Below are 13017 nucleotides of genomic sequence, written 5' to 3' on the forward strand. Positions count from 1 at the left end.
ATAGACTTTACACATATTTTGATGATTGAAATAACAAATACAAATAAGATGAATTAAAAACAAGCAATGATAGTTGCAAAATTACCATAATAAACTTTTACTTGAAAGAAAACTTGACACATATCAGTTGGAAAAAAAATAAAAAATCAATCTAGCAATCTCTCGACTGAAACTCATTAAGCAACGTCTAAATTGAGATGAGAAAAAACATGTACAAAATTTGAAGGATGAGATAGTATGGTCATTTTAAGTAGAATTTTAAAATTTATAATTTTAAACAGTCAAATTACTCCTATAAATTTTTAAATTTTCAATTTATTTATTAAACAATATTTTTTTATCATAAAATAGGCTAAATTTTCTATAAAATAAAATATTCCTTAAAATTTTATATTCAAACACTATTTGACCTTCATAACCTTACCAAAAAGTTAATCCTCTCATCCAAAAAAGTTATTTTGGGAAAATAGGGGAGCAAGCACGTTGTCCTTAAACTGTTTTTTTATGACTGAATTTTAGAAATAATATTGACACATACAAATTATATCGTGTGAAATAAACTCAATTATAAAATAAATGAGTGTAGGAATCGAAGTTTTTGTAAGGTATATTTATTTGATAATTGTGTTTTTGGAAAAGATGTTGAATTAATTTTGAAAAGGTCTTGGAATGTGTGGGATACAACTATGGAAGCTTTAAAAAAATAACAAGCTGGTTATATTGTTAGCATAGGAAGAAAGAGCCCAAAAACAAAACTAACCATACACATAATTATTAAAAATAGTTCTAAAACCTTTAAAATATCAACATTTTTATGACACAAAAACAACACTAATTAAATATATCAAATGCATTAGGTTAAATAGCTAAAATAATATTTTTTTTACAAAAACAAATAATGTTGTATTTGATATAGTGGAAATTAAGTAGGAAAATAAAAAGGAATGAGATGAAGGTTTGGTGAAAAGTGAAAATAAAATGGCCCAACTACAATAGTTGTGGTGCCAATGAGATGAGCAAGAAGGAGAAGTTGGGTACAAATGTGAAGAAATATTAGTGAACTTTACCCTTAACAACCACACGTTTCTGCTTCTCCTTTGCCATATTCACCGCATGTGAATCACTATCAACTAAATGGGTTTAATGCTGGTTTGGAGTACACAATGTGTGGGAATTTGAATGAGTGAATTTGAGAGAAAAATGTAAATAAGATGATATTGTTTGGATTAAGGTACATAAAGTGATATCTTGAGAAAAAACAATGTATTCGTGAGTGATAAAATAATTGTGAGAAAAATTTTAATTTTTTTAAAATATTTAAATTTAAATTTACAATTCGACTCTTATTTTTAAAAATGAAAAATGAAATATTTTAAAATATATATATCATTTATAAAACCATTAATGTACGAGATAATCGATTATCAACAATAATTTTGTCATGAATCGATTAGTTGAGTATTGTAAAAATAACATTAATAGAATATCTTTTACTTTTCAAAGAAGAAAGGTTATGGTGCATATGCAAAGAGACATATGTGAACACAAACTATGTGCAAATACAAAGGACACCATGGTAAAACAACTCATCATATGTGTCTTTCTTCACACTTGTATATATGTGAGAAAAGAAAAGAAAAAAATTCACTCTCACTTTCTCCTTTCTCAAATTAGGACACTCACCTCGATCCAAATGGTTGTGACACTCGCTCTTCCATTTGCTTAAACAGTGTCACAATAAAAAATAAACACACGATGCCAATTACATAAATAAACAAAAATTTAAAATCCAAAGGATAAATAACAAATTTTCCACAATTTCTTATTATTTTTATTTTCTTTAAAAATATACATATAATTATAATTTTTTTCTCTATTTCCACTTTATTTCACTTCAACCAAATAAGTTTCTTCATAGCTTCCTTTGTTGAGATTCTCTCCTTTTCCATTCATTATTTTCCACACATTTATTTTTTGAAACCAAAATAATTTATAAATATATTTCAACTATATTGCTACATATTTTTTTTTCTCTTTAATCTATTTAAGTTTCCGTTTCGAATTGTAGGGCTATTGCAGTTAGTTTCTTTCTGTAATTATGTTTTCCTTCCCCTGTTTTTCTAGTTTCTTGCATAGCAGCTTTATATAGCTTTTGGTGTACATTCAATAAACACAACTTTTTCATTCAATACAATTAGAATTTCCTCAAAATCTAAACACTAAGATTGTATCACTAGTTTAATCCTTCTTCTCCATTAGTCTATGACTATAAAAAGTTACATTGGTTTTCACACGAATCCTTCAAACTTTTTTTTAAAAATAAACTTTACTTTTGGTTTTTCTACTATTAAAATTGCAAGAATAATTAGGCTTGAGCTCATACCATAAAACTCGTACTTAAAACAAAGAACATGTTGAAATTTAGGTTAATTCTTCCCCCACCAAATTAATTATGACATGCATCCAATATTTTTTTTTAAATCTCAAATTGTCCTTGTCACTTTTATTTTTTAAAAAAAAACATGCAGAGGAACTTGTTTATTGTGGTGGAGATGTTTTGAGTGGAGGTGGTGGTAGTATAGTTGTTTACTGTGGTGGTGGTGGCGGTGTATGTAGTGACAATGGTGCAAAGGTATTTCCAGATATCAGTGTTTGGAAAGTGACTTAAGGATGTAGATATCCAGCAACATTCCGTGTAGATTCTGGATATTCGCAACTATAAGGTAAAAAAAGCTTTTGGATCTCGGCATTTGAAAGTCATTATTGAGTGTCTTGATAAGACTACAAATGGTGATATCAGGAAGTCACTTATCAATTTCAAACGAGCAGATCTGGAAATGTATTATTTGTGTTACAGACATGGATATCTGGAATATTAAGGGCAAAATAGTCAATTCCTCTATAAGTGTTGGGTGCAAGTCATAAGTGATATGGTATAAGAAGAACTAGCTTAGAATTTATCAATGGAAACTTGCAAGAACTTCTATCAATAAAAAAAAATCATAATATATAAATGAAGTGTAAACACTGTGTTATTAAAAGTCAGTTTTATGAGATTGAGTTGAAGAAAAACTCACTTATTAAGATAATATTAAAACAATCTGATTAATTTATTTGAGATTATTGAAAGTATCCACAAATCTATATTCTCACTCAAATTTAAGATTTTCATTCATTACGTCGCAATTAGTTGAAAATTTGATATTGATTATTAATATAAAAAAGTTATAACATATAAGTACTGGACGAACTTCACATTATAATTCAAATATTAAAATATTAAATTAAACAAAAACCTACTTTCTAAGACCAAATATATATATACATATATATATATATATATAAATTATTCAATTTATAATATTTTGACTAAAATTATTTAATTAATCAAATTCTTATTTTATATAGATGCAATCTTTTTTAAAAAAATAATATTTTTTCCACGAAACAATTTTCATTTTAAAGGTAAATGATAATTTAGGAAGGCGTGAGATGTTAGAAATCTAGTTGTTTAAAAAGAACGAGAAATCTAATTTATATTTTGATGTATAAAAAACATGTTAATTATGTCATGACATCATTTAGCTGTATTAAAAAAAATAATAACTCTAATTAGATAGCATTTTTCCAGTTAGTTATAAAATTTAAGAATAAATTCATATTTTTTTTACGCACTAACTCAACTTTTTCTTAGTTTTAAGAATTGAGGATCTCAGTATAAACATATATATCATCACATCCTTTAATATTTTTTAATAAGCACTTTTAAATTTATCTTCTTACCATGAGATTTTCAAAAACTTATTTAATTTACACTTTTATTTTGTATTTTAATAAAAATCAACAAATTAACATTTCGATGTAAAATCACACCAACCATGTTTTTTAGATGAGTGCTAGATACTTCCACTTTTTTTTTTTCCAAAAACTAACAAAAATATGCGTGTCCATGTTTTATTACACTAGATTAATACAATTTTAAGAAACTTATAAAATAGGTACTTTTGTAATATTAATTTGAAAGTATTACCATAAGAGAAGCACATTTTTTTTAAAAATTTTAGTGCAGAGATGTTACACAATTATTTTTAAATAGAGAAAATAGTTTACGTTTTAAAATGTAAATTTTAAAAGAAGATCACATATCAACATAACATTAATAACTATCTCCAATAATTTTTTTCTCAAAAATTAACTTTTTATCTTCTATATCATAATTTTTTAATATTAATTTCATTGAGATAATATTGTTAAAATCTATAATCACATTTAAAAATATTGTTCGTCCTGAAATTTGGAAATTCCATCATAATTTTTTTTAAAATACATATTCAAGGATTAAAAAAGGACTGTATTAGAAACATACAATGCAATTAACATAAAATTGAAATATAATTTGTTTATTGAAAATAACGTTATAAAAAAATAATATTAGCAAATTAGATGAAAACTTTGGCGTTGGAACTCAATCAAGTCCAATCCACGAACCAAGGAGAAATTAGGAGAATATTTGGTGGGCCGAAAAGTCCAACAACAGCGTTCCCATTTTCTAAAACGACGTCGTCTGCATGCTCTAAAAACCAAACAAACCCCCGCTTCCTCACTCTGTTATTATTACAGGCATAGCCGGTACCGTACTGTAATGATGGTGATGCAAACCAAAAAGCTATTTCCATTCAGTCAGTGTTTTCTTTTCGTATTTTTTTTTTCACTTTTTAGAACAATAACAGTACTTAATTATATGATTTTAATTATAATTACGCCGTGACATTTTTCTGTCGATTTCGAAGGAGAGGGAGTGGAAATCTGAGAGGGTTTCGCGGCAACGGCAATGGCGGAGCAGAGTAACCGCTGGAGCTGGAACATCACCGGCTTCGAGCCGTGGAAGTCGACGACGACGTCTCCGTCGCCGGAGCAAAACGATCAGAAACCGTCTGCGAGTAGAAACTCCACCTACTTAGTTCCTTCGCACTCCGTGGCTTCCAAAGTTGAGGAATTAAGAGACCAGGTTAAGGTAATGCGTTTTCATTTCCACGTGTATCGCATTCTTATGCTTTCAAATTCGGTAACTGGAAGTGAAATTAAGATGTCAAAATTTTTCGGCGAGAGTTCCAGTGGTTTCTGCTTAAAATTTGTGGGTTGGTCCTTAGCTGAGAATTCCTATAGATAGGAATTGATTGTTGTTATTCAGGACAAGAAATAAACACATTGTAACATTGTATCAATACTCTACTCTTTTCTCACCTTAATGCATGTGCGGACGGGCTCCCCATTTTCTGTAATCTTCGTGTGCTGTCCACACCTAGATTCTTCTTCTCTTTTCTCTCTTCTATTCTCTGGTTTCTCTGTTGCTTATTGAGCGCCTTAGTAGTTCTCCCTTGTCACATCGGTTTTATATGCATTTTGAATTTCGGGATTTTTTTTTGGAGAATTTTAGTGCTGTTAGTGGCGAGGATTTGACTGTGAAGTAGTTTTGTAATCGAAAGAGTATTTAACTTGCTGTGGAGGAAATTGTTTGCCTTACGCTATGGTTTGTTGACGAAAGAAATACGAGGTACCGGCTTAATAAGGTTTCATTTCTTAAACGTGTCTCATTGTGTGTAATGCATTTGGAAGAAGATAGCCAAATGTACGCTTTTGATTGTTGCCTTAATTGTTTCCTCTTCCAGTTGAAAGCTGTTAGTGTTGTGTTGGGCAACAAGATAGAGTATACAGAGGGAATGTGAGTTAAGAAGGGATTCACTGTCCTTATCCAAACTGGGGAATCAGAGTGTCTAGAACATACTCTTAGGCGGTAATTTATCGCAGCGGTTGTCTGAAAACTACGTCAAGCAGATTCAGTCAGCATTATTAAGATTCCAGGTTCAATCAACATTAATTAAGTTAGCGTATACAGATTACAAAGGAAAATGTGTGGAAAGAAGGGATTCGCTGTCCTTACTGAAACAGGTGTATCAGAGTCTTTAGAGCACAGTCGATGCTGGTAAATTCTTTCAAATAGGTTCAGTCAGATTGAATTATGATTCCAAATTGGAAAATGCCAATTTATTTTTTTCCCGATAGGTTTAATGCATGGTTTGAATTAAGGTGGACGCCTGGCTTCTATACGTTTTTATGTCTTCAAAATATGCATTGAATCTCTTAGAGTGAGGGATTAAACTATCTTCTAATGCAGAACTGGACATTATAAAATACCGAGCATTTATTATGTCGAAAATATTATTTGTCTAATATTAATGTAAATGATAGATAATGTAAAAATATTATGTCAATAAAAATAATTGCAAGCTAGTTTGTGGATTTTTTAAGCAAAGATGTAAAATCAAACTCTTTTCTCCTTAAAATTTGTGCTAAACCAACAGCAATTCATTACATAAAAGCAAGTTAGATTATTTTCTGAGTAAAAAAAGTGTTATCTATCCTCAAGTATATGTCTATAACTTTTTCTACTTCTAGTATTGCTAAAAAATTCCTCTGCATTTATGGAAACCTTTTTCTATGTTTGAGTTTAAATTATTTTTTAATGGTTCGTTTCGTACCATTCCATGTTTGGTTGGGATTATTTTAATAATTGCTCTTTTTTAACAAGCTTTCCTAGAAAATTGTTTGAAAATGATTATATTGTAAATATGCTTTTCCGAAGAACAATGCTATAAATACTATTTATATGAATTTTGCAGAATTTGTTTATTTGTTACTATGCACACAAGACAAAACCAAACGGTTAGACTGCTCTTTTTTTCCTTAATAATTGTAGAAAAGTGAGTTATTACTTGTCTCATTGGCTAGCAATACCATGTCATCAGAGTCTATGAATTACTTTTCTAACTTTTAGTCATACACTTTGCTAACTAATAAGTGGTAATTGGAGCAGTTCAGATTGCATAGTGAGCGAAGTTCTTAATACACAATAGAGAGGATGTTGTTCAAAATACCCTGGGAAGGGGGTAATGAAGCAAACTACTGATAAAAAGAAACTAGACTTAGTGGGGGCATTTGTCCCCACAATTTAGGATACAGGTATGCCAATTCTTAGTTCTATGGTCACCATGATCAGTTTGATTGATTAAAGTTTTGGCATTCCTCCTACATGCAAACGCCAGTGTGGGCATAATTTCTCAAAGATTCTTGAGTGAACTTTACTTAACTGAAATATTGCAACTTGTCATGATTTTACTGCTTGGTAGTTCTGCAATGAAGAAGGAAAAAATGTGTGTGGTCTTTCAGTTTCAATACTATGAATTTAGACTGTATGCATGTTTTGAGAGTCTGTTAGACCAAAAAATAAGAACTTTGGAAGATAAAATTTAAGATTGTTTTCACTGCAAATTCTGAAGGTTTGACTATTTGATGTGCAAACAGAGAACAAAGATCTTTATGTAAAACAGAGTATAAGTTGTTCTCTTCTGGATTACTAATGTCATGCATAAAATTTAAGAGAAAGCATGCCGTGTCAAACAAATATAAGTGAAGATGACTCTTACACAACATAATCCATAATTGTAATAAACCTTGGTTGGAGAGGGGAAATTATTTAATGTTTTGCAAATACCTGAGTATGTCTGGGTTGATGGAGCGTTTGAGCCAGTTGTGGTAGCCTGGTGGGTATTAGGTCCAGAACTCCAAGTTGTCCTGTACCAAAGAAAAGGATGATTAAAAAGTGGTTTTTCTTTTCTGGAGTATCTTTTATTCTATTTAAACCAATTTTATGTTCTTATAATTGCTAGCTAGTTTTGTTGGTTGGAGTATATGTTTTTATGCGGTCTGCTCTCCCACTTGATCTTTGTGGATCATGGAAACTTTTGTTTTAGACACATGTTGACAATTACATCAGGTATTTTGCACAGCTTGCTAGAAATGACTACCTGCAGTTGAGACAAGAAGCAAGTGAACTTCAAGAATATTCAAATGCAAAACTTGACCAAGTGACACGGTATCTTGGTGTTCTTGCAGAGAAAGCCCACAAGTTAGGTAACAGTAATTTGGCCCATTTGTGGTTCTTTAGATATTCAGCTAGTTTTGATATTTGTCTTTTTTATTATTAATTCATTTGGTTGATTGGCCATTTATATACTCAGATAAACAACTTAAATAAGTGCTTGCTCTAGCAGATTTCATTCAATTAAGCTATACTGTTATGAATGTATAAGAATGTCAACCAGAAATGTCAGCTACGCAGTATTATTTGTTATATCTCTGCTGATGACATTAGTATGATATCAATAGCAAAAGCCTGCATACACAAATGTTATGTGAGCTTTCCTTGGAAAAAATGCACATAATTTATTCTAAACTTATATGTCAAAGTTATTATAGATATACAAAATAATATGTAAAATGCAAATTTTGTCTCACGTACACACATATGTATGTACACATTTATTGTTATATGATATTTCATATATTATAATTATAAAAATGAATCTACATTTTATATTTATTATATCCATGTATTTTTTTTCCATGTATATATATATATATATTACATTACTACATATTATATATAATTTAATATATATGGGATTTGCTAGTATACTGAACTGATGCCTTTTTTTTTAGTTGGAGTGCATTCACAGCATAGATAAAAATTTAGGACAAAATATTCAATAATCTCTTTTATTTTGATTTGTCAAAACTGTTTAGGAAGTTTTATATTTTATCCTTATTATATTTTTATTTTGTATCACAGTTGTATCTTACTATTAATATTAGGATTATGTATTTAGAAACAATCCCACAATCATAGGGATTTGTTTCTCTAGAATTAGTTGTCCATATTTCCTAAAATAACTAGCAAGCTCTCATGTATATATAGGTCTAATGACCTCATAATTTATATAGAAGAAAATATTATTCCTTCTAAACTTGATATGGTATCAGAGCTCCTGATCTTTAGGAGTCTCTGACCGTGCCTGAAAACCCTAAGTTGCAGCCGTCATTGCTGCACAACATTGAGCCTTGCTGCAGCCTTCATTGCTGCACAACCTTGGCCTAATCGCAGCCTTCATTGCTGTGTAGCCTTCACCGCGGCTACTGTTCACCGCGGTTACTGTTCACCACGCACTGTTCATCACGGTTACTGTTCACCGCCGCTACTGTTCATCACTGTGATGGCTGAGATCACTGAGATCGTGAATCCTATTGGGGACAGATCCCAAACTGCTGGAGAATTGCAGAATGTTCATTCTGCTTATAGATTAAATGGAAAAAATTATCTCAAATGGTCTCAACTCATTAGAACCATCTTGAAAGGAAAAGGAAAGGTCAGTCACCTGACTGATATGGCCCCTGATGAACAGGATGCCAAGTTCAAATCATGGGATGAAGAAGACTCCATGATCATGGCTTGGCTGTGGAATTCAATGGTCCCAGAAATCAGTGATACCTGCATGTTCCTTAAATCAGCAAAGGAAATTTGGGAGGCAGTAGAACAAACCTATTCTAAGGCCAAGGATGCTGCTCAAATATATGATGTAAAAGTGAAAACCGTGGCTGCCAAGCAGGGAAACAAATCTGTTACAGAATATGCCAATCAACTCAAGTCCCTATGGATGGAATTGGATCACTACCGAGTTATAAAAGCAAAATGTTCAGAAGACTCAGCAATCCTTAAGGAGTATATTGAACAAGATAGAGTCTATGATTTCTTGGTAGGCCTGAATCCTGAATATGATCAGGTTCGAATCCAAATCTTGGGAAAAGAGAAGGTCCCAGGGCTTAATGAAGTGGTAGCCATTATTCGAAGTGAAGAAAGTAGGAGAGGACTGATGTTGGAGACCCCAACTACTGAAAGCTCAGCAATGAAAGCTGAAGGAGGAACAACCATGCTAACTAACCAGAAGAAAAGCGGGTTTTCCAATATAGAGAAAAAACAGGAGGAAGTCTGGTGTAGCTACTGCAACAAGCCGCGCCACACAAGGGAAAAGTGCTGGAAATTACATGGAAAACCCCCAAGCAGATAATGGGGCCAGAAAGGAGGCCCTCCAAAAAGGGAAGGACAAAGACAAGCACACATTGTTAATGGACAAGGAGAAGAATCTGTCCAGCTGAATCATGAAGAGATAGAAAGGGTAAGGTCCTTCCTTAGTAAATTGGAGAAGCCCTCAGGTATGTGCTCCTTAACATATTCTGGTAAGTTTCCATTTTCTTTTGGACTTACTGCTTCAGATACACCCTTTACTCATTTCTGGATACTAGATTCAGGTGCTACTGACCATATGACCCCTCTACCTAAATACTTCTCCACATATATCCCATGTCCTAGCAACAAGAAAATTTCCACAGCAGATGGAACATGTATAACTGCCGCAGGTCAAGGAGAAGTCCAAATAAGTCCATCTATAACATTAAAACATGTCCTTCATGTCCCTAAATTGTCCACCAATCTGATTTCTGTACAGAAACTCACAAAAGATCTCTCTTGTAACGTTGTTTTTCATAACAACTATTGTGTATTTCAGGACAAAAACTCAGGGAGGACGATTGGACATGCTAGAGAATGGAATGGCCTATACTACATGGAGGATCCTAATCTTGGTATCAATAGTCACTCTCTCATATCTGAATCCACCATGACCAGTAAAGAGAAAGCTCAACTATATCATTGTCGGCTAGGACACCCTTCATTTCAAGTTGTAAAAGTGCTCTTCCCTTCCTTGTTTCAGAATTTAAATGTGGAGAGTCTCCATTGTGAGGTGTGTGAGCTTGCGAAACACAAGCGTGTACCTTTTCCCATTAGTAATAAAATGAGTCCTTTCCCTTTTTTTCTTATCCATACTGATGTCTGGGGTCCTGCTAATATTCCTAATATCTCAGGTGCTAAGTGGTTTTTAACCTTCATAGATGATTGTACACGGGTGACTTGGGTTTTCCTATTGAAACATAAATCTGAGGTTAGCTCCATTTTTGTTCAGTTTGTGTCTATGATTAAAAATCAATTTGGAGTTAATATCAAGAGAATTAGGTCTGATAATGCCAAGGACTACTTTAACTTGGTGCTAAACTCTTTTTGCCAAAAGGAAGGGATAATTCATGAGTCTTCATGTGTTAACACACCCCAACAGAATGGGATTGCAGAAAGAAAAAATGGGCACTTATTAGACCAAACTAGAGCTCTACTTTTTCAAAATCATGTCCCTAAGAAATTTTGGGGGGAAGCCCTTCTTACGGCCACCTACCTAATCAATAGGTTACCCTCTAAAATCTTAGCATCAAAAAGCCCCATGGAAGTCCTATCCTCCTTCTACCCACACCTAAACCCTACAAATAAACTCCAACCTAGAATATTTGGGTGTGTATCCTTTGTGCATGTTCATAGTAATGAAAGGGGAAAGTTGGACCCTAGGGCTGTCAAATGTGTATTCTTAGGGTACTCAACCACACAAAAAGGATACAAGTGTTTTCACCCCCCGTCAAAGAGATTCTTTGTGTCAAGGGATGTCACATTCAACGAACAAGAGAGCTACTTCCAGCCTCATCTTCAAGGGGAGAATGTAAGAGAGGAAGATGAGCCTCTCATGCTTCCAAATATGGCATTTGGACCTGAAATTGGGACAAATAGCATTGCTGTCCCTGAAACTGAGACAAGAACAAAACAAGCACCTGAACCAGCAGCAAGACCTGAATCAGCTCCTGAACAGGCACCTGAATCAGCAGCTGAATCTGCACCTAATGGTGGTGGGAAATTCGGAAAAAATCTGGTATATTCAAGAAGAGGAAAGGTCATTCCAGAATCTATCCATGTCCAAGAATCCAACCTACCATCTTTACATGAGGTAACAGTTTCTAATCCTAGAAATTCCAATAATTCTAATGAGTTTATTTTGGAAAATTCAGAAGCACAGGAGGATCAAAACCTGGATCTTCCTATTGCCCTTAGAAAGGGAACCAGAACCTGCACCCAACAGCCACTTTACCCTTTATCAAATTTCCTATCCTTTGAAAAATTCTCTCCTACCCATAAAACCTTTCTCACAAACTTAAACTCTACACCCACACCGTATCTGAAGCATTATCTGACAGGAAATGGAAACAAGCCATGGATGTGGAAATGGAGGCACTAAACAAGAACAGGACCTGGGAGCTTGTCACCTTACCAACTGGAAAAAAACCAGTAGGGTGTAAGTGGGTATACGCTGTAAAGTATCGGGCTGATGGGACTATTGAGCGTTACAAGGCAAGGTTAGTAGCCAAAGGATTCACTCAAACCTATGGAGTGGATTACTTGGAGACATTTGCTCCGGTTGCTAAGATGAACACGGTCAGAGTAATATTGTCATTAGCAGCAAATCATGATTGGGATATGCAGCAGTTCGATGTGAAGAATGCATTCCTACATGGAGACCTTGAAGAAGAAATATACATGGAGTTGCCCCCTGGCTATGATGGACAGGTTGCTGCTGGAACCGTTTGTAAGCTAAAAAAGGCTCTATATGGGCTGAAACAATCCCCAAGAGCATGGTTTGGAAGATTCACCAAAGTTTTGACAAGTTTGGGCTACAAACAGAGCCAAGGAGATCACACTTTATTTATTAAACATTCAGTTTCAGGAGGAGTAACAATATTATTGGTGTATGTAGATGATATTATAATAACTGGAGATGACAAAGAGGAGCAGCAAACGTTAAGTCAATGTCTTGCCACGAAATTTGAAATTAAGACATTAGGGAGACTTAAATATTTTTTGGGAATTGAAGTGGCCCATTCCAAGAAAGGAATCTTCATATCTCAACAAAAATATATTACTGACTTGCTTAGAGAAACAGGAAAGACAGCCTGCAAACCAGCAAGTACTCCAGTTGATCCAAATATAAAGTTGGGAAGTGCGGAGGAGGATAATGCCGTGGACAAGGAAATGTACCAAAGACTCGTGGGCAGGCTTATTTACTTATCTCACACTAGGCCTGACATTGCTTTTGCTGTGAGTCTAGTCAGTCAATTTATGCACCAACCAAAGGAGGCACATTTGCAAGCTGCCCTTAGAATTGTGCAGTATTTAAAAGGGACTCTAGGAAGAGG

At 33.4% G+C, this 13017-nt stretch overlaps 1 protein-coding gene across 2 annotated transcripts in view; it reads left to right on the forward strand.

Moving 5' to 3' along the window:
* Positions 1-4554: 4554 nt before the first annotated feature.
* The window catches only part of LOC137811327 (kinesin-like protein KIN-14B), a 32553-nt gene continuing 24090 nt past the window's right edge, over positions 4555-13017 (forward strand). The window contains exons 1-3 of one of the 2 annotated variants that reach the window (XM_068613020.1): positions 4555-4679; positions 4791-5014; positions 7848-7971. In XM_068613020.1, coding sequence (XP_068469121.1) covers positions 4832-5014; positions 7848-7971 — 307 coding nt within the window. In that variant the 5' untranslated portion in view covers positions 4555-4679; positions 4791-4831. Of the gene's footprint in view, positions 4680-4790; positions 5015-7834; positions 7972-13017 lie in introns of both variants that reach the window. The other variant, XM_068613021.1, reaches the window with a different exon arrangement.

Source organism: Phaseolus vulgaris, chromosome 2, assembly GCF_000499845.2.
Source record: "Phaseolus vulgaris cultivar G19833 chromosome 2, P. vulgaris v2.0, whole genome shotgun sequence".
Lineage (NCBI taxonomy): Eukaryota > Viridiplantae > Streptophyta > Magnoliopsida > Fabales > Fabaceae > Phaseolus > Phaseolus vulgaris.